This window comes from Centroberyx affinis, unplaced genomic scaffold, assembly GCF_046629955.1.
Source record: "Centroberyx affinis isolate AG114_WGS23_722 - 3 ecotype Tasmania unplaced genomic scaffold, CSIRO-AGI_Caff_v1 ptg004430l_1, whole genome shotgun sequence".
In the NCBI taxonomy this organism is placed as follows: Eukaryota; Metazoa; Chordata; class Actinopteri; order Beryciformes; family Berycidae; genus Centroberyx; species Centroberyx affinis.
The window spans coordinates 244,865-267,518 of NW_027282106.1; the positions used below are offsets into that span (position 1 = coordinate 244,865).

Below are 22,654 nucleotides of genomic sequence, written 5' to 3' on the forward strand. Positions count from 1 at the left end.
TGAATAATTCATATCTGTATGTTACTGATTTCGCTCTGTTAAACATTGCCACTGCAAGAGAGAGTAGCTTTATGCCGCTTGATCTCGCTAATTAAACAACAGCCACCAAAAATGTACTTTTGTTACAGGGTCCATTGTGTTATTTCCGACAAAAAGCACATGGATGCGCGACAAATCCCGTTTGTCTTTGGAGCTGGGGAGTAGGCTACTGGTTTACGAGGAGCACTTGAATGCAGCATGAGACCCGATGCGGGTCAGAGCGCCTCCCCGCCGCCCGGTGGAAGGAGGAACACTGTGTTGCATAGTCCGGATTTTAACATGCACTTGATAAAGAGAATATCTCATCATCATGTTGCATTTTCCACAATGGGAATTCACTGAAAATCCATGACCAGTGGCGTAATAGTAAATACAAATAAGTAAATAATGATAAATAAAAAGGTACATAAAACTTTAACCTCCAATTGGTGATTTTCATAACAAAAATCAATTTTAGAAAAAAAAAACCCATTTATTTTTAACCTTTATAGACCCTGTCCTCATAAAGCACGATGAAATGTAGCATTCAGCTTAAGAAAGTTTTTTCGGTATAAACATTAATGACCACTATCTTCACACCGCTATCTGTCCACTTTACCAAAAATGCTTATTAATATTTGACAATTGAGATTTGTCCTAAGGCTACATCACACCTGGGCACAAATATATTAGACTGAGATTAGAAATAATCAAACCAACTGTTGCACTTAGCTTACCCTAATAAGTGAACAATTTTCTATAACTCAAGCCACATTTATATTTATTTAAATATTCAACATGCCTTCCACTTCTTTGTGTCTCATTTGGCCTACAGTGCATCTTTGTGATGGACTGACAAAGGCGGACAAATGCACAAACCTAAACATTATTATAGGCTAATTAGAATGAACGAATCCACATTGTGCTTATTCTGTCAACATTTTCCAGGTGAGCGAAAGCATCTTGGGATAAAGGAGATAAATGTCAAAACTGAAACAAACCAGTTACAACTGGCACCATACAGTAAATCTATAGTGTACAAATCAGTGAACCAAAAATGAAGGGTGATGGTATCCGACCAAGCACAAATGATTTACATCCTTCTTGTTCATTTTAGATTTTATGGAAAACATTTACCTTCCTCAACCCCCACTGTTAAAGTTTAACAAAAAAATCATAATGAAGCATTTATAGAACAGTGTGTGGAAGACCTGCTCATATTGTTCTTACCTGGGAGAGATAAAGAGAATGCAAGCTGAAAATGTTTGTCCTTTCGGGACTTTTATTTAGAAATTTTCCATCCCAAATTTCAAATGGGTACAAGGAAATGACAAGGCTGTGAATCACCATGGCAACAGTGTGACTTCCATAATACCCACCATACCCCCCAGACAAGACAGCTGGTCTAAGAGCTTTCATTTCCTGTCAGAAGCAGTCAACTTTTTCCGAAAATAAGGCCGCCAATGTTTCTCTCCTTCTCAAAAGATCAGGATTTTTGTTTTTGACTGTCCTTCCATCAATGTAAAGTCTCTTGGAAGTGTTTTTTTTTTTTTACTCCATGTATAATTTCACTGTGTTTATACAGAAACACTAAAATAATGGGTTGAGTTACAAATAGGACATGGCAAAATAGTCCGTTCATATATCGTGGTTCACCTGTCCCATTGTGAAGCCTCAACCCCTCTATTCGATCCCCTAGTCCAGTCTCGAGTCCTTCCGAAACGTCAGAGGAGGGTGAGAAGATGGAGGCCGCCCACGAACAGACCTCCGCACCTTCTGTATGAACAGACCGAGGGGTTGGTGTCGCACGTCTCTCCTCTCACCTCTTCATCCTCTTGCCTTTAACGTCTGAAGTCCTTCATCTCGTCCCATCACAAGTATGGAGAAACAGGGGAGCTATGGATAAGTGCGTGTCTGTCTCTTCCCATCCCATCCTCCTTCCCCTGCCAAGCCCATCATCCCATACTTGAGCTGTTTTTTATGTTTGTAAATTCATTATGAGAGCGTAAGTGATGGGGCAACAGAAGAGCTGTTTTGGGGCGCTGTTGATGGGAGAGGGGGTGGCAGAGCGGCGGGGGGGAGGGGCTAGAGGCCTATAGACTGCAGGGCTCGTCTCTCGGCGTCGTTGAGGTGGCCTGAGAACATGCTGTAACACGGCTGCTGGGCGAACTGTGTCAGGAAGTCTGTCAGATAAGCCTGGGGGAAAGACAAACGACACAAGTAAAAATGCGATACTACATTGTTCCCTGTACGGAAAATGCTTCAGGGACGTCAGAGCACAGGATCAGTTACAGTTGCCCCTAGAACTGCTAGGAATTCAGGTCCAGATTTACTAAGATTGTATTGTGACGGCAACTTGTGCATCTTTTTGCTCCCCCGTTTCATCTTATTTACTAAGGAATTCATGCAAATCAAGTTGTGGTGCAAACAAGCCAACGAAAAGAGTGATGCATCGCCAATTTGCGAGTGCAAATTGCGTGCTTCATCTTTAAGACTAATCCACCAAAGCCGGCACCCTTTCACCCTAAAGCCCCTTTATAATTGGAGCGTCTTCTCATCTGATTTGAGATTCTAGGACAGAAAACACGCTCCCTTGCTTCCCTGACTTGCTGCCGATGACGCCTGCGTCTTGCAGCAATGATAGCAGCCATTCTGAAGGGTCGAATCTCTTCATGCCTCCTTTAAAGAAATCATCCACATGCTACAATAATTTGGGTGATTTGGTGTTGCAAAGAGTTAACCCTAACCCAAATCATTATGAGGGCGAAATAATATGATTTATATATAATTTGCATATATATATGATCATAAAAGGCAAAAAGTCTTTATTTTTTTAACCTAGCAGCATTAGACATGCTTTCCACACACTGTTAGTGAATAGCATGGCATCCTGATTTGGTCATTTTGGTGATATAGCACACATTCCTCCCTGCACAAACCTTTAGTGAGTCTGTCTGGGCAGATGCTTACCGACACAGAGGCTTGAACACGGATCCTGCAGTTGACAGTCTCCCTACTCATTATCCCACCCTGCTGCCCCGCTAATGGCTATATTTGGAATGACAATAATAATGGGAATAACAGACATGGAACCAAAAGTTTAGAGATGGCGTACCTGAAGATCAATCTGATATATGGGGTCTTTCAAGGCATCTGGATCGTCCTCTTCATCATCCTCATAGTAATCGTCATCTTTAAGACAAGAACAAAAAACGATTCGCTAAATTTAATTTGGTATTTTGAAACCAAGTTCTGCTGAAATAGCGTGGGTAAGACATACAGTATTGTGCAAAAGTCTTAGGCACATGTAAAAGAAAAAAAGTAATGCAAAGATGCTTTCAAGACTGCCTAAGACTTTTGCACAGTACTGTATTTATTTGGGGAACAAGTGGAAATTAAGCCAAACAAAATAAGGGAATAGTTGTGGCACTGGTGAAATACTGGTACCGTATTTGTTGGAAGCGATGAGATCAGAGAGCAGCTGCCCTGCTAGCCCTTCATCCTCCTCCTCATCATCCTCCCCCTCTTCCTCCTCCTGCTCCTCCCACATACCACTGGAATCTGCAACAAACACAGCAGCTGCTGATTGTAACATTTGCTGTCCTCTTCTTAAATTCACTACCTTTGATGACAAATGTTCTAGATTCTAAACATTATTCAAAAACAAGACTTTTCTGGAGACAATAAGGATCCTCAGCCAAGAACAGCATTTAGTTTAGCTACTGTGAGTGGCAGGGTGGTGACGCACTTATCAGTTTTTTGAGAAGTGTAGATGGGCGACACTCGCAGCATCAGGCAACAAAGAGAGACACAAAGTCACAAATCTATTCAAATATTTTCTGACAACAAGATGTTCTTGTGTGACTAAAGCAACAATACTGAGACAATTCCTCGGGCGTTCCCCCAAGAATGTCCTGTGTCTCACTGTGTTTACAGTGATGCTTCATATCAAAGATTTCAATGACTAAACCAGTCCACAAAATGCTGATGCTGTTGACTGATGACCTAGAAACAAGGGTGAGAACTCTGGAGCCCGTTGTGAAAAACAACTATAAAAAAAACAAGACCAGGTAAGTAAGATTATAAGGTCTTATGAAAGCTCTATAAATCCAGATATTTTGGGGCTCTTTCATGTTCTGGTGGCCCCAGTGTCATCACCACCTTGGTATCAATCCATCATTTCCACAGCACAGCTAACTTGCTAGTGACGCTACTGATCTCTTTACCTATTAGCATTATAAAGTTACTAATTCTTACCACTTTGCAATTGATTGTGGAGCCAAATCGACAGTGGAGCCAAATATGTAACAGCAATTACGGCTAAAAATCAAGAAATGCTAGCGAACTGCAAAATAGACGTTTTCTTTCACTTTCCCCCAGTGTGTTTTAATTCTACCTGGAAGTGGACAGGGAAGCCTAGTGGTTAGAGAGTCTGTCCCCCAGCAGAAAGGTCACAAGTTTGATCCACTCAACAGCCTACATGTCCATCAAAAGGCCATGTGTCCTGTCAAAGCGCCACTGAGCGAGACACTGAACTCCTGCCTGGTCCCTCAAGTGTAAGGCCCATCGGCATGCATGTAAGTGCACAGTAACTTATTCACCTTGACTCCAGTCTGCTGCGTTGGCCCTGCTGGCGTTGGCCTCCACCACGGACGACAGCTCATTAACAATCAGTTTGAAGATCTTCACTAGCAAAGGAATGTTGGTCCACCTCTCTGGATCTGCGGAGGATGAATTAACATTAAAGAGCAAGAAAACAAGAGACAGTTGAACAACATTAACAAGATGAAGGGGTAGCTGGAAATTTATTCATGGCCTCATTGGGAGTGGATGTCCATTGGGAATATCATGTCGTCTTATCAAAATGATAAGACGACACTAGGTTTTGAGATTAGTTTTGCATCTCGTGCTCTAGCAATCATCCATATGAGACAAAGAACCATGCAAGATACTGTTGACAGCTAAAACAGATCCAGTAAAACGAAAAAGTGTAAACAACGCAGCCACATACAAAAGGTAATGTGTCTATGAGCTATTTGTGGTCATATTATTCACATTCACCCTTCTCACAGCTCAAGATGTAAAATTTCATCATGTAGGTCAATGCGGTCAAGTTTAGTAATGACAAAGCCAAGGTATTTTAGTGTCTTACTCTTGGCAGATTTGGAGCGTGTGCGGATGCCCTCATCAGGGCTGAAGATCTCCTCTCCCTTCACCACGATGTCCTGGAGACGCTTGTCGTTGGCATTGAGGCCGTGCTGCAGCAGCTTACAGAGAGCCACCGTGCTGCAGGGAGAGACGAGCGTGACAAACGAGTGAGAAAGAGTAGCGAGAGTAGCATAATGAAAGTCACACCTTGAAGAGAGAGTCAGGGAGGGAAATTAACACCAGCCATCTGCTACATGCTGGTAAATTCTGTCTGAGGTTAGTTTGTCTCCTGTCACTTTGGCAGGTAACTAACCATCATTTGGAGGTTCTATTATTCTACTCTTAAAGAAATAACATGCTATTCCTTTGTTGCTGCTGGAAGACAGTCAAGAAGAGAATAAAATGAGTAAGGCTGAGAGGGAAAATGAAAAACATGTTTTAATAAGCATGTTTTTGGTGGCCGAGCTGAAATATTTTTTACTCTTACTCTAATCCATTAAGTGCGCTTGCAAGATTATATCAACTAAAAATGGTGAAGAAAAAACATTAGGAAAAAGTTTGTCATTCAGCATTACTGGGCCACCACACCAAGAAAATTGCTACCACTGTTAGTTTCATTTAATTCATTTCACTTATTTGCTATTTAATCATTTAGCTAAATTCATAATACAAAAATATCTGGCAATAGATGTGGCAATTTTATGATTAATTATTGAAATAAAAAAAGTTTTAGTGTTCTTCTGTGAGGAAAAAAAAACACTGAGAAAAACAGGGGCAGGTGCAGAATCTTAACCTCCAAACTAACACTGCTACAAAAAATTATGGAGCAAACACTGAAAGTAGAACAAGGTGATTAATGAGCTCCAAATTACTTGAGAACAAAATATTATGTTTTGGGGGAAGAAATGTAAGCAATGCATAGAGCAGTGCGGTGGAATGTATGCCATAAGCTTCTACTCCCTCTCCACTGTGTTATCAATAGAGCTGAAAATAACTCGAGAAACTATTTTGAAAAAGCAGGCTGCTGTCTGACCTGACTTTACCCTCGTACTGTCCGTAGAAGAGGTGTTGCCTGCTCATCCACTCTGTCATGACAAACTCCAGGGCCGGCTTCCCCGTGGGGCCCGGCAGGCTGCACAGGAACTCCAGCAGGGGATCCAGCTGGGAGTGAACCAGGTGGGCGAACACCATGATCAGAGACTGGAGAGAGAGAGAGAGAGGTGTGGGAGGAAAGAGAGGAGGAAGAGTAGAAATGAGAGAGGGGGGAAGGGAGAGAGGGAAGGAGAAACAGCACGGAGGTGAAGGTTAGTGCACCTGGTGGAATGGTGATAGCACAAAGGGATGCAGCACTAGTCAACAAAGACAGCGTTATCAAACACATCATATCGCAGTGTTTCCCATATAATGTCCACATTTGGGCAGCCTTGTCCACGTAAATTAACAGCCATCCAAGTATTTTTTTATTTTAGATTAATTTCAGGTGGTGTGATGCACTAATCTGGTGTTCAAACCTGGAACTTCTTGTTGTAGTTTTCAAAAACAAGAAAACTAAAACAAGATTATTTCAATCACACACTGAAAGTTTAAAAAGCATTAGCGAACTACAATGGCCATAATTCACCGTACCAATGATGCAGCACATAGTACTGTTGGTGCTCCTTCAAGCTGCGCTGTGTCTGTACTGTCAAAGTTAGAAACCTAGCCTATGCGACATGCTGAGTTGGTAACCTATTTGTAATTAGCTGTGTGTTGCACTTGTGATAATCAGATGAGAGTATAACAGTCAGCTAGTGTTGCAGTACCAAGTTAGTCAATGCTAGCCTCATTAGCTGACACTAAAGTGAGAGACTGTAGTGCCTGAAAAACATTAGATACTGGGCTTGCTAAATGAACAACAATGCAATGAGACCTTGAAATAGGAGCTGAAACAACCCTACCTCCATGGCATTTTGTCATGCTTAAAATTAAACATCTGAATAATGAATAAAATCAACAGCTGTAAGTGCTCTTTCGTGTCAAATCTGCCATCCAACTGCACCATGCTGCCTGCCATAACGACCCCCAGCCTCAGCCAACCAGGAGGGTGCTTGACGAAAGGTCCTGGACTGCTTTTGTGTTCTCCTATGTTCTGGACTGATCTATACATCAGCGTGCACAGTTTCTGATCTGCACATATTTCTATGGATTCTTTGCATATGAGTCTGGACGCATCTGAACATTCTGTACATATGCTACCTACATCTGGAGTTGTTTAAAACAATTTTTCATTTATGTTCATACTGAATACATTTTCAGATTTTTCATTCATTTTCTTTGTCTCAGTTGTACTGCTGTTATCTTGCACACCCTGCATACATGTTGTTATTCATATATTTGTATAGTTTGCATTCATATATTTCTACTTATTATGTTCTATTGTTGGATGTGTTGTGTTTGATACCAACCCATTTGCTCTATTCTCATTTATATCCTACTTTTTTAACGTTTTCTTTGCTGTGTTCTACTATTTGCTGCTGCAACAACCCCACTTCCCCAAAGGAATCATTAAAGTTTCATCTAATCTAATTGATGATTGTGTGACATTTAGAATTTAGTATTCATTTTTCTACTTCCTCCCTACCTGCATGACACTCAGAGTCTCGGCTTGCTGCATCTTGCTGAGAATGGCTCTGAGGATCTGGTCTAGCTGCTCCCCGAGCTCGGTGCCCGCCCGAGAGATCAGCGTGGAAACCAGCCGGCCCACAAAGGCAGCCGTGAACTCAGAGGTCCTGGGGTCCAGGAGCTGGTTGACCACCTGCATGACGTACCACAGGCCGCTGTTCCCCTGCTCGTCCCTCCACTGGCCAACCTGCTCCAGGGAGACGGAGACGTAGGCCCGCAGACACTCTCCACCGTTCTGGAGAGGGAAGGGGAGAAGAGTGATGGAGGAGTAAAGGGAAGTAGAGGAAAAGGAGAGGGGAGATTTGAGGAAGAGGAGAGTGAGAGGAGAGTGGTGTTAGGCACTGGAAACATCAAGTGCAAAGGTTAGGCAAAGTCAGATGACAGATGACAGACCTTCTGTTAACTAAACTGTATTAAACAGGGTTCAGATGGCATCCAAGAGTAAATGCTGACATACTGGGGTGTCCTGGTGTCTCATATTGCTATCACATACAACACGTTTGTATCTCTCACTGCACACCTTCCTCACTGAATCTATCCAAAACCAGTATGACATACCCACCGTATTTATTTCCTATACCACTGTGCGCCATCTAATATAGCTGAAATGTCCAAAAAGCATAAAAAAAAAGTTTTGGGTTCACCTGCATTATGGTGTTGTCGTCAGTGCGGAGGGTGCACTGTGCCACCACAGGGAAAGCCTGGCACACCAGCATCTCTGACAGAGGGGGCTTGGTGTTGCGCACGACTGTGGTCAGGATGTCTATGGATGTCTGTGGAGAGAGCAGCACAGTCAGAGGCAGAACGCGGTCAATATTTTGAGGAACTGATTTTGTTACGATGCAGGAAACATGCAGAAACATTTCCCCACATCAGTTGTCAAATCCAGAAAAAAACAAGGTACAACTGAAGGTTTATGGATGGAAATATTAAATGAGAGGATGGAACGAAAACACTGAGTGAAGAGGAGATTAGGGATGCACCAATCAGGTTTTCTGGGGCCAGTTCTGATGGCTGTTTTTTTAACAGTGCCAATCCCAGATTGAAATGATACATTTTACCCTGACTTTCTACTAACATCACATCATGTACAAGTGCAAAGCAAGTATAAACAGTAAAATTCCAATGTAGCACTGTGTTTAACATATCATTCTTATGACTGCATGACATAGCTGGCCTATCCATGTGTAAATAAATCACAGGTTTTATCCAAACATAGTGTTTACATGTCAGAGTGTGCTTGATGACTGAGGTGCTTACTGAGGTGCTTGCTGCCACCGGTAGCAAAAGAAAAGTTTTTCATTGTGGCAGCATAGGCTCTGCCTTCTGTCCAATATATTAAACTGATCATAGACTATGAAATTCAAAACACGTCAGAAATGAACTGCCAGGCACTAACTGCTAGTTAGTGCCTGGCAGATGGATGACATGCCTACGCTACTAATGTTCTGCTGACTGCTGCAAATTGGCTTTTTGCAGCATACACTCGACTGCTTCGCTGATCAGCAATTGAAGTTTTTTTTTTTTTTTTATCAGGCAGTTGAAATGGTGATTAGCCGATCACTGCTAACCTATTTAGAATGTTTAATAGTCGATTATAATCCATGGCTGATAGATCAGTGCACCCCTAGAGGAGATGTGTCAGAGGAACAAGGAAAAACAACCAATAGAGAAGCTGAACAGAAAAGGACAACTGGTGGAGAAATTTATTCAGGAAGGAAAAAGAGAAAATAACTCTTTGCCAAAGGGCAAAGGAATGCTGTTTATAGGGCTGGGGAGGGATTGATAATATAATAGCTACATGGGGGACAACGAAAACATACCATAGTAATGTGTTGTTTGTTTCACAGACAAAAATGATAAACAACAACCACACCTTAGTGTCTTATTCTTCTACTTGATCCACTACCACACGCTCAGTCTGGACGGTGTCATGGTTCATTCTTATTTTTATACAAGTTACCTTAGTGACTCTTTGCACAACTGGCTACTTACGGCACAGAGTCCAGAGGGGATCTTGTCGGAGGGAGCCTGCATGATGCTGACCAGGGTGGGGATGAGCCGCATCTGCATGGGACCCTGGCACCCTTCGACTTGGGCCAGCTCCTTAAAGATGTCCTGGGCCAGGGACGCCACCACAGGGTCTAGGGAGAAGAGAGGAGACAAGGCCTGAGAAAAGATATTTAGATAGATAGAATTTTACGCAAGCTGAGCTGAATTTATTGTAAAACAATACAAAGTACCAACTATAGAAAATGTCCCATACAGGACCGTTTCTCAAATCAAGTGTGTGTTGAACACCGTGCAACACCAATGAGAATCTATGAGCAAGGGACGAGTGTGTAGCCAAATAGTGTTTTTCAATTATTTCCATCCTGCTTTTTCCCCACTTATCTCAGTCTCTCCATGTGTGACTATTAGAGAAGATCTAGCAAACTGGAAAGTCTTACGTCTTGACAATCTATCCTCTATTTAACCCTTGAAAGACATATGGGAGTACAAAGCACATTTTAAGAGAGAAAAGAGAAAACATGGGACAGGTACAGTATAAAGAGTAAGGTATGAAAGTAGGATGGGAGTAGTATAAGACTAAATCCCACAGAAAGAGGATGCAGGTGGAAGAGATGTCGCTGTACCATTGTTGTATTTAAGGAAAATGGCAATGGTGAGGGGGCAGATCTTGTTCTCGGCGCTGGTGGTGAAGGCGGGGTCGACGGTGCAGACGATGCACAGCGTCTCCATGACAAGGGTGAGCACCTCAGAGCTGAACTGGGCTGCCAGCTGGACAAGGCCCTCCAGGACGCTGGGCAGGAAGGGCTGCAGGACGTGGGTGCTCTCCGACAGCTTCAGCTGATCACAGTACCTGGAGAACAACCATATTAATAAAGGCATCCTCGAATATAGGCACTCAATACATCTTGATGAATCTCAATGGACTCTTGCCATTGAGTGGTCGTTTAGTGACCTTTTCAGATTGTTGTAATTGCTTATTGGGAGTTTAAAATTATATTTTTGTGTCTATGATGAATGTTGTTTGCAACTTGTTTTGTCTGCCATGCTGTCTTGACCAGGCTTCTCTTGAAAAAGAGATCGTTAATCTTTGTAGAACTACCTGATTATGTAGGATCAATAGCCAGCCATGACAGGCAGAACCATAGATCAGCAATGTATAGGCCGTTGTTGTTTATTTCACCTGATTTAAAGTTATGGTCAGAGACCTGACCAATCTCCACGGTTAGACACCAAGAATAGCAATTGTCCCGCACCAGATGCAGGACCAAAAAGGGATAGACTTGGCAATAAAGCAATAAACAGTTTTGTTCAGCCAGAAATTCAATCATGATCAAGCTGTCCCATTTCAAACTTTCTTCAAGATGCCAAGTTGTTGGTTCTGAACGGAATCTGTACAGTTCTGTTCTCAGCCTTGACTTGACTTGTCAGCATTAACTCAGCCAGTAAGCCAGTGGACTATTATGATTTTAGTGCCAAGATGCTTTTGGAAAACCTAACTCTGTAGGTTTTTAATGCTTTCAGCATGAACATGGAGCGGATCCAGGTCTCTTACCGCCATCACAGACTACAGCCTTTGTTCTCTGGCTTTCTGGTTTTCACGGAGTTGTTTCTGCTCACTGTCTTAGATCATAGAAATAACACATGTAAATTATATCTAAGGAGGGGGGGAGGGGGGTTATTCATTTAAAAACGCAGCCTGCTCACCCCCAGATGGCCCTGACGGCGGAGATGCGGACGGAGGGCGGCTGGCTGTCATGGAGGCCGCTGACAGTGGCCTGGAGGAACTGCTGGATGAGCTCAGGAGACATGGCCGCTGTGAACCGACTAGCCGCCCACAGAGCCCGGCCGAGCAAGAACGGAGACGCCGCTGGTCAGGAGAAAACAAGAATGAAAGACAGCAGTTAGGCAGAAGAGAAGAGAAGAGAAGAGAAGAGAAGAGAAGAGAAGAGAAGAGAAGAGAAGAGAAGAGAAGAGAAGAGAAGAGAAGAGAAGAGAAGAGAAGAGAAGAGAAGAGAAGAGATGAGATTCCATTTTAGGGGTTTGGAGAGAGCCATGAGGCAGAGGGGAGGAAAGCAGAAAGAAGCCAGGGGGGAGATGGAGGAAAGAGTGGGAGGAGGAGTAGGGTGCTGTTAACTGGAGCAACGCATTTTATAGCCTATTTCAAAGTCACGTACAGCTTCAGGTGAATGCAACTGAATGTTTTCCACTTGGTTTAGAGATCAGACTGGACCAGTTTAAACAATCCTATTTAGAGTACTGGAAGTTGTGTTGTGAACGATAACAAAGGGCTAGAAAAGGAATAAAAACCATCTTGTTGAAATCAGATCCTCCAAAACGAGCTCTCTCACTCAGAGTATTTAAGCACTTATGCCCCTGGATAACCAGACTCACCCCAGGTCTAGTCATTGGTCAGGAACAGGTCAGGACAACAATGACAAAAACAATCAAGATTCCTTGATAATGATGTAGCAGTTCTACAACCGCTGGACTAGCACCAGCACCAGGACTCAAATATTGAAGCACCACATCACACAGCAGAGGGAAAGCACAACACATGAATAATCCCAGAAATTGAATACCTAAGTATTTGAATAATCTTCTGGAGCACTGGTCCTGTGTTAGCCCACTGACTTGTTCACTACCACAACACTTTGCTTATTCCTCCAAAGGTCAGTTTTGGACTCACCTCCCAGGTTGAGGTCAGCCAGGATAACGTTGGCCAGGAAGCCGTGCATGTCAAACTGGATACGGCCGTTCTTCACATTCTCTGTGATGATGGTCTTGACTGAGCCCAGAGCCAACATACAGGCCTCATGGACCTTCCACCTGGAAAAAAAGGGAAGGGAAATATACAGTACTGAAGAGACTTTGCTTTTGCGCTCTTCTTTCTTTGGGTTTCTCTGTCTTACCTGCACAATTTGTATTCCTTCACTCCTTTTTTCAGTTTTGAATTGTTTGAATGTGCAAACAAATTCACCCTAAATTAAACCCTAACCAAGTGTGTGTGCGTGTGTGAGCGTGTGTGTGTGTGTGAGAGAGAGCCACAGAGAGACAGAGGGAGCAAGAAAGAGAGGCTGAATCCCAATGTCTGGATTCCGGACTCAAGTCCTCATGGACTTTGGGCGACACTACCAACATGTTCAGTGTAGTGCGTGGGTGCAAGATGGTGTGAAGGCTTGAAATGGCACAAAAAGGAGAAAAGCTTCGATCACACGTTGCCTTGCATACAGCGATGCAACTGTCTCATGTTGAAAGCCCTGATGTACGTGACCATCTGGACATTGTATGCAAAACCCATTTGTCTGAAGATACAAACAACTGTACACAAAGGTGCAAAAAAACACTAGCAAGATAGATTTACATTTACAGATAAACATTGTCTTATAATGCTTGGCATGTTTACATTTTTTTTTGGACGCTTCCCCAGTATCCTCATTTATTGACATCACTTATACTATGAATTATGGGCAATTCTGTCTGAAAAGTCTGCAGGTTTGCAGATTTGCTATAAGTCTGCATGGGAGGCTGCAGAAGTTCACATCAGAGCCCTTAAGCACTTGCTGATTTTGCAGTGAAACAGCTCTAAGCCCTTGTGGACTCAGCGGGAGCGTGGCTCACAGTCCGTTGGGTCGTAAGAGCAGACATTACGATTGAGCCAGAGAGAGAGAAGAAAAAGAGACAGTAAGTCAGTGAGTGTGAGTGAAGAGGCGTCTCCTCACCAGTGCTCATTGCCACTGTTTTTGGCCTGTTCTGCCTCCTGGAGGTGTCTAGTTGCTGCTGCTGCCAGCGCTGCTGCACTCTCGTTCTGGAACTCTGTAGCAACAGCCTGCATGCAGAGGTCAAGGGTTATATCATTATACACAATCTCAGGGTGGACTAGAGGCAACAAAGCGAGCTGGTGAGACCAACGTTGCTATGCAACCACAGCAAACTCACAAAAACTGGACATTCTGACCCCTGTTCCAAGTGTGGCTGTAATGCTCAGCACCCCACGTTTCCATGCTGCACAGAAAAGCACATACTGTTCATAGTAAACAACCTTATCCAGTCATTTCCAAGGACTAGGGCAACATTTTTTTTAGCAGCTGACTCCACTGTTTGCGGAGGCTGTATGTGTAGGAGAAGGAAAAGCAGAAAGAGGAGGCGTGCTCCTCTAGGACTGTGAGCGGACACAGTCGCCTAGCAGGCTTTAGTGTCCTTCCATCTCCAGCAATCCTAACTCAGGCAAAGCATTATGAGAGTTATTTTTATTTCTTACAGCTCTTCCAGTGTGTATAATTTGTTCAAATGATCGGAAAAAAGAATATCTGTTACAGACACTCATTTAGTCATGTGCTTGCTGAAGTTAACTTGAGTTGATTGGCTACAGCAGTGCTTCTCAAAGTGTGGGTCAGTATTCACGATGACAGGAGGATTAAATTAGGTTTCCAAAGAAATTGGCATCTTCAACAGCTGCAGACTTTTGACTGAACAAATCTAACTGCGTGTGATGCTACTAGGTATGTTAGGTTGCCTTATCTTTGCCATGTGAATTCTACTAGCTTAGAAGGTTAGTAGCCATAGAAATATGACATGGTAAACTTAGCCTGCAAAAGAATGTGCAAAATTAATTTCTGTCACAAACCAATTGTGAGTGTATAAACACAAAAGCTGTAGGGGAGGGACATTCAAGCACAGTTTGTCTTTACAGGCCATGGGCGATTTTCTGTGCAAAAACCTCATCCATCAATAAAATTAAAATCAACTTGATGTCACTAACTGCTTGCCCAATGGCAGCGAATTTTTGTGTGACGCAAAAAAGGGAAGTAGATCAATTTTGGCCAAATTTCACAAGAGATCAAGGAAGGGGACTGTGGTCAATGAGGCATCTTATTTTTGGATTTAAATAGTCACATTTTGTCCATTGCATATTCACGCTGCATTGTTGTGAAATAGACAGTAAACAGTAATAGATGTTTATCTCACCAGCAGCAAGTCCTGAGCAGAGATCCTGACAGTGTAGGAGAAGGTATCATCATCCTCATCCTCTACAAACTGCTGGGGGTTCGCCGTCCACACTTTGATCTGGAGTGACAAAAGCACAAACAATCAGGCATGACACCAGGGATTAAATATAAATAAATAAATAAATATATATATATATATATATATGTATAATGCATGTACAATTTTAGCCAAATTAACCTATTTTCTTCATTAATTTTCTCTTGCGGTCCATCATACGAAATTAAGTTCACCCTCTTCAGATGAGAGGGATCACTCACACCAACACACACACACACACACACTTCCATCCATGCACCCATCCACATCCCAGGCCAACTCATACGCACTGATGTTATTTCTCACCTGGTCCTCAGTGATCTGCATGTAGAGGATAATGTAGTAGATGAGTTCAGGCAGGGCTTTCTTCACTGTGCTCTTGAACTTGTTGTTCTCCAGCAGCGTGTGGACAAACTCAAAGATGCTAAACACCAGATTCTCAAAGCCCAAAACCTCACCTACAAAAAACGAGACATGAAATGCAGAAATGAGTTGAGAGGAAGCTCCTAGAATAAATCCTGTGTTCAGTGCACAACCACTGTAGAGATTGCTCTCTAGCTCGTTACATGTAGCAATGACAGCAGATGTAAAAACACAAAGGTGTGGATGTTGTGAATTCTGCTCACCATCTGAGTCTATGGGGTCATCCACCTCCTCTGTGTAGTTGACCTCTGTTCTCACATAAGTGAACATTTGGTTAAGGAACACTTCTCTTTCTCTTTCTCTTTCTCTCTCTCTCTCTCTCTCTCTCTCATGTCAGGGAACTATGGCTCTGACCATAGTTGCTTGTAATTTTGGTGAGTTAGGAATGCACTCAGTGTAAATCACTCCAAGAATATCAGCTGAAATGTAAGAACACTTCACTTGGCAGATAGAGTTTACACTATGTGTGAAATACAATATTCTTCACAACCCACTGAAATGCTCCATCTTTCTCTGGACGTGGGAGTGTTTTTTGTATCTTTTGAGTGAGCATTTCAATGCAACAGAGCGAGCTGGCTGCAAGTCAGCAGGGTGGCTCAGTGGTTACAGAGGCTGTTCTGTAACCAAAAGGCCACAAGCTGAATGTTAGTTAAATGCCTAAAAGTAAGTCAAACCTCTGGTAAAATACTGTCCCTCAGCCAATTCAGATGTGGGCCTTCGAAATGGCTCGATCAGAAGTGCAGGCAAATGGTTTGTGGTTACTCACCCCACCTGGACCCTATTATCCCTACTAGCTTGAATGATGCTTATAGTAGAACACATGGACAGTAAGGCCTAGCTAGTACATGAGTCTGGCACTGTAAAAAGGATATAAAGATGCACTTTCAGTCAGTGTATTCCACACAATGGGCAGTATCTGCTGCATTGAGGACACCATGGGTTTGGGGAAGTTCTTCACCAATGCTGTCACCGCCTGGGACAGGAAGAAGAAAAGAAAAACTGATTCAAAGGCCTAAAGGTTGCTATTGCATTTTCCTTTATAAAATTCCACATTTTTTCCCGAATTTCTTGAGTGGATATGAAGATTTCTGGTCGGTGTTAAATATGATATATGCTATAAGCAACAGGGAAATACAATAGCCAACTATGCCTTATCACTCTATAGCTTTTCTTAAAAACAAAAAATATCACAATATGTGAAATGACTGAGGTCAACAACTGCATATTATGACGTAATCATATGTATTGCGACCAAGTATTTTCCCCTGTACTCTTCCAGACTTGGCCCAATTCTGAAACAACTACTGCAAACATATACAGCACATATACAGCATTGTATTCATGATATTCTGCCACACTTGAACATCATTCTAGACAACTGCTCCGTAACACTTTTCTCTATGAAGCTGCCCACCTTGAGGACCTCCATCTTGAGACCGCTGTCAGAGGAGGGTCCATCAGGCATCTGCAGGGCCTGCACAAATGCCTCTGTGAACTGCTGCACCACCGGGAAGATCAACGCTTTAGCTGCACCCTAGACACACATACAGAATATTTGTATTAGAGTTACACAGTCTACATACTGTTGTATCAGCAACTATCTCATCTAGGTCACCTCCTTTTTCCATTCCTTTCTGGAAAAAATAAACTGAGCTGATATTGCAGTAACCAGCACAAATTAAGGGCAATTTCAATTTAAATGTAATCTAATGTAAATCTCTTGAAAAGGGATTTGTTAAATATTAGGCTCCATCCATGTCAGTGAGACCAGGCCTTTATTTGTTTGTTTAAATTATCAACAGCAACTGAACAACATGAATCCAGGCTCATTTAACTTAACAGGGGACCCATTTTCCATAAAATGCAATTTTTTGATTCAATAATTAATTAAAACAAAATAATTTATTGAACCTTATTATGTAATAATATTATGAAAGCACTGAAGCTCTGAAAGCAAAGATCAATAAACTATGTAAAACAACAACAAAAAAATAACAACATTTCTCACAATATGCCCCCCCTTGTTGGGCTACAATTGTACTTGGGGATATCTATCTCGATGGGTATTATAATGTGGCATTAATACTGCTAGGATCAGGGTTTTGATCATCATATCTCATATCATAAGGTCTTTTCAGCGAGTGACAGCTAACTCTGCCTCACCTTTTCAAGCTCCTCAATAGCACAGATGAGGTTGGCACAGGTGGTGAAGATCTCCACTGCTCTGGAGCGGGTGCGAATACTGTATACCTACAACAGTTAGGGAACAACAAAGTCAGGACAACTTCATGTCACTTCAGTCAAAGAATGCATTGCAGGCCTAGAGGAAAAGCAGCCATGCTGTGAACACAGTGTTAAGTAATTAGGGATATGATCAGGAACACAAAACAGCAGGAACATCATAATCTTGCATTGGAAACTGATGGAAGTTGTGTGTCCAGAACTAGGGGAAATCCTGATTGAAGATTGTCAATCACATCCCTATATAGTGAGCAAGAGAGGTTTGCAGTACCTCAGCCATAGTGAAGATCTTGTACATCTCAGGTAAAATCACTGGAGCCACCAGCGGCATCTGTGTGTCTGTCACCTCCCGGGTAAACTCTGGACAGAACAGATGACAGATGGTTAGATAAACTAAACAGAAGTAGCTACAATACGACTCTGCAAACTTATGCAGTGCCTTGCATTGAAGAGTTAGGCCGGGGTTTCATTCAGCATCCCCAGCAGTGTAAAATGAATGTAACTTGCAGATTTCTCCTGTCTATTGGTAAATGTCCTCTCCTGTGCCTCCCCTACTCTGTCTTTCACGTTACTTTCTCACTGTCTAAATAAAGAATATTAATTATGAGTTGATGGTCCACTCTCTTCTTAAGGTAAACCAACTTTGAATGTATTCTTATGGAGGTTCTGGTATCCCGATGTTACCCCAACACTAGATTTCCTAAAATCTTGTAATTCTGTAACTCTGGGTCACATTCTTCTAGGTTGTGTCTGTAGGTATAGGAAGGTCTAGATGTACAACATGTGTGTGTGTATTAGGGCTGAACGATTTTATTATTATTTTCACTGATATTGCAATTGCGATATGATTTGCGATATTAGAGGGAATGATCATTTTTACATCATTATTCTCATTTTCATTGAAAACCGTATTAAAATCATTATGGTGTGATTTTTGCAGGGATCTGTACCAAACAAAGATGTTTTCTTAAGTCTGTAGAATATGACGTGTAGGCCAGGACATCTCTGCAGCACAACAATATTTCATTTAAAATGGTATTTTGACACACATTTCACCTTTAACAAATATTGCGCCTCCTGCGATTTGAAAATTGCAGTAGGCCATATTGCGATTTCGAAAAAATTTCGATTAATTGTTCAGCCCTAGTGTGTATGTGTGTGTGTGCCTGACTGCATACCTGTGAGGACCCTCATGGCCCCGTGCACGGCGTTGACATCTCCACTGACCAGCATCTCCATCAGCAGGGTGAAGAGCTGTGGCCAGGCCTCGGGCCAGTCCCAGTGGGCGATGGCCGACACGGCGTACGCCACGCTGGAGCGGACCTTACTGATGGCCTCCCGCAGACCGCCTGGCAGCAGGTCCCTGATGGCAGCTTTAGCCTGGAGAGGGACAGGGGGAGTTGGAGAACTCTTGGCTCAAAAACCACTGAGGTCAAATTGATAATTTCGCACAACTACTTTCTCAAACATAGAACTTCTGCTATTAGTACACAGAATAAATGTATTCATGGTGAAGTTTTGTTTGCTTATCACTTACCCGATCTGTGGTTTCAGGGGGCCTGAATTTCTCTGACTGGGAACACCAGTGAGTCTCCACATACTGCTTCAGGATGACAGATGCTAACTGCATACACAGACAACAAGATAACCACAGAAGCATGGGCATGCTTGATAAGTGGTAAGGTTGTAACAGTCAGGGATACAATCAGGACAACAGATAAGCAAAGCATGATGGGCAGTGTCAGGAGAACAGAGAACTTAATTTTAAATTAATGGGTGTTGTGTGTCCCAAAGATCCCCTGCAAAATCACTCTCCTGTAAAGGATGTTGAGTTTGTTTTTTTTCCCCCTCACCTGACGGATGGCAAGTGCTCCCTGAGCGTCTACTGTGAGTTCTGCCAGGTGGACCCCAAACTCTACAACACAGGCAGAACAGCAAGAGGACAAAGCAATCAATGAGCAGAGAACATACAGTTTAAACTGAAAGCACTCTTATAGTGCGGCCTACCATCGATAAGATTTAGAAGAAAATCGTAACAAGTAAAGGGATGGAGGTAGGAGTCAAACAAAACAAAAAAAACAAAAGTTTATACATTTACTGCATATGGGTGCAGTTCAAGAGTTCATGAATGAGCATCCCTGATTGAATATGACTAAATTATTGCTGGGAAGAACACAATATGGCTTCTACAAAATGGTCACAAAAAGGTACTGTGATACCAAGTGAAAAAAACAAGGGTAAGCTAGATAATATAGGTGGAATTCCTTAAAAATGGTGGGTCCTGCTCTCAACGTGGATCACACTCTCTACTGGGGCTCACTGCTAAAAAACATTCTGGTTTGCTGTGATGAGCCTGGATCCCACCACAATGATTAAATTTGCTTCATTTGGTTCCTGGGCTGAAACGGATTAAGAAGCCATGTGATATACAATTACCACAGTTCTCTGGTTTGAACCTGGCCAGGCAGGCCGGCAGGCAGAGAGGGAGAGATGAATACAGTCAGGATCAGAATCAACCTTATCCCTGTACCAACTCTCACTCACTGGGTTTAACTAAGAGTGACATCAGGGGCCAGAAGACAATGTTTGTGCTGACAATCCTATAAAGCGGCTCCCTTAGAGAGAGGCCAGCGGACAGGGTCATTTACGCTGCGACGCTGCAGTATAGCCGACAGACAGTGTGCACAATCAGCCTTTTACCGGCGGCAGGAGGAACGCAGGAAGAATGGACAATGGACCTGTGTATAGGCTACCGCCCCTAAGTCTCCATCCATCCCTCTATAGATGTTTATCAAAATAAATGACAATTCTTTTTGTATGGGTATTACGTCCCAATGAAGCCAACTCTCGCCATTTTGGTCATATATGATGCTGTCCAGTGCAATATCACTTCCACTATTATTATAAATCTGAGAGACAAGCCTGCTACTATGCTGAAATGCTTTTATATTCCAATTTGCATAGCTCTAGCGTTGCAATACATTATTCTTTCAACAGGTGGAGGGCTACCACTAAACAGAAATTTTAATTCAATCAAGACATAACTTGGACTCTAGTTAAAGTCTTTGTCCCATCACCCTTCCCCTGTCTTGATGCTGATGCAGGAAGCTGGCTGTTATCCGGGATTCGCGGGAGAATCCCCAAGGAAGCATCTTCGCGGGAAAGTGTCACTCCAGCTATTGATGGTTGCCATAGCGACCATACGATCAGTTACTAAGGTTAACGTTGAATCACATGATGGTTGGTATCCCTCCATCTTCAGCAAACCAATACTGCCTCTCGTGCAAGACATGAAACGGTCAAACAACAGTTAGGTTGGGTGGCTAAGCTAGCCGGCTGGTGTGGGCCAATGTGGGATCTGCTGCTGTCATTTCCCAGTTTCCACACTGCTGCTGCTGAGGCCGGGTCCACATTGATCATGCATTATTGCTTAAACACATGGCACGGCTAGCTAGGTATTGGTATTCTTTCTGTCCAACCATGCCAATCTCAAGCAAGCTAAAGCTGATGTGGGCACCTAAGATGGCAAGAACAGCAAGTTTCCAAGTAAAAGATAGCTTTCTAGCTAACTTCGTCAACACTAACTCGTGAAAATATGGCCTATTTAGCCCAGGGAGTAAACCGGCTAGCTAACTTATCAACGTTAGCTAGCAGATTGGTCAAAGTTTGCAATGGTGTAAGAAGTCGCTAGCTGTCCGGATAGTACCTGCCTTGACAAACAGGCCCATGCCGTTAGAAAGAATACTCTACCCCGACAGCTAACCCCAAAACTAGCATACATAGCCCCACTCACCCTCTGTCACTTCCAGCACTTTTATCTGCTCCTCTGCGGCCGCGCGCACTTCTTGAACCGGGGACAGAATGGCCGTCAACGTCTCGATCAAAGCCTCCTTCAGTCCTTGTTGAACCGGGCCGGCAGCCGAACCGGACCGAGCACCCGCCGCACTCATGCCTGCCATGTTTTCACCCGCAGCCCGCTACAGACAGTCCACCGCCCGGGGAGCAGAGAGCCACAGCGAAGCGCGCCAATGCATGGAAACGTGGAGGCGGAGCTTTGCGGGAGGAAGCACATTTTTCCCCCATAGATCACACTTCCTGCTCGGCCCACATGTTTTGTTTGTTTTTTCTCTTCGAAGTTGGACTTTGGCTCCCTCTTGTGGGGCGGAGGCACATGCTGCCTTCAAGTGCTGTCTGAGATATTGTAGGTATATATGAATGACCCAACAATATGGTAAATACGACCAGGAAAGTGGATTTTTTTTTTTAGCTGAGATATGACGGATGCAACAATATTTGGCTAATGGATTAATTACTTAAAATATCTTGAAGCTAGAATGAGACACAAAATGCTGGGCGAGGAAGGAGGATAGCGAAAAAAACAATTTGCTCACTCTTTGGGGGCATTTGAATGAACTTGGGGAGGAAATTCAGCTGCAGACAGGCAAATTTAAATTGACAGCACCTCTATGGCTTGACATGGTTGAGAGCTTTAACCCATTCACCCCTAGACACAGTGGCTACACAACCAGCTTGTTGCAATACACCTCGTCAGCTGCAGCAGATTGTGAAACCTCCCTCCATCCAGCCTACTGTTGCATTAACAGGTGTAGTCTCACCTGAGCTGTCACAGGGGCTTGAACTTTCATTACAGACTTCTCACTTCTCCATTCTTTGTATAGGCAATGGTAACATTAAACCACAGTGAAACAGTGCAATTATTTGTGAGGCGAGACTGACCGTCTCTACATAGCCCTGCAAGTGGCAGCGGGTTAGGTTACTCAAGGAAGATTTACCAACTCCACCTTGTAATCCTGTTGCTCTAACAACAAGGAAACAGATAGGGAATCAGTAAGACTCTCCATGAATGTGTGTGGTGTAAAATGTGCCACATCACCTCTCGAACCTCCATGGTTTAGGCTTCTCTGGATGCACCTTATATAGCATGTGCCTCTAGATCTGTTTCTTCTATTTTAATCTTTCTGTATGTAGGATGAACCCATATCTTCTTAGGTGTTAACGTCCTTGGTCCTGAAGATGTAATTATCTGTCTGAGAACAGATAATTCACTAATACAGCAATCAATCAAAAGAACATCTTTTCAAAGGTG

The 22,654-nt window shown here is 43.0% G+C and overlaps 1 protein-coding gene across 1 annotated transcript; it reads right to left on the minus strand.

Annotated features, from left to right (window-relative positions):
• Nucleotides 1–1,278: 1,278 nt before the first annotated feature.
• On the minus strand, nt 1,279–21,531 carry ipo9 (importin 9). Its single transcript, XM_071543976.1, has 24 exons — nt 21,341–21,531; nt 19,401–19,462; nt 19,085–19,171; nt 18,726–18,927; nt 17,819–17,907; nt 17,470–17,556; nt 16,721–16,840; nt 16,179–16,279; nt 15,510–15,568; nt 15,190–15,341; nt 14,806–14,904; nt 13,560–13,666; nt 12,527–12,666; nt 11,545–11,707; nt 10,464–10,690; nt 9,823–9,971; nt 8,472–8,600; nt 7,787–8,062; nt 6,200–6,366; nt 5,171–5,304; nt 4,620–4,739; nt 3,466–3,579; nt 3,134–3,210; nt 1,279–2,214 (listed from the first exon to the last, which is right to left on the minus strand). The coding sequence occupies exons 1-24, from the start codon at nt 21,504–21,506 to the stop codon at nt 2,104–2,106; spliced, it is 3,138 nt and encodes a 1,045-aa protein (XP_071400077.1). The 5' UTR covers nt 21,507–21,531; the 3' UTR covers nt 1,279–2,103.
• Nucleotides 21,532–22,654: the final 1,123 nt, after the last annotated feature.

Bases quoted from the DNA above. Each gene is read 5' to 3' on its own strand.
- ipo9 (XM_071543976.1), bottom strand. From the start codon at position 21,506: ATGGCAGGCATGAGTGCGGCGGGTGCTCGGTCCGGTTCGGCTGCCGGC. The intron at 17,557-17,818 runs GTACTGCAAACC...TAACTGTTGTAG, and splicing joins AGATCTTCACTATGGCTGAG to GTATACAGTATTCGCACCCG. The intron at 5,305-6,199 runs GTCAGACAGCAG...CTCTCCCTGCAG, and splicing joins CAGTACGAGGGTAAAGTCAG to CACGGTGGCTCTCTGTAAGC.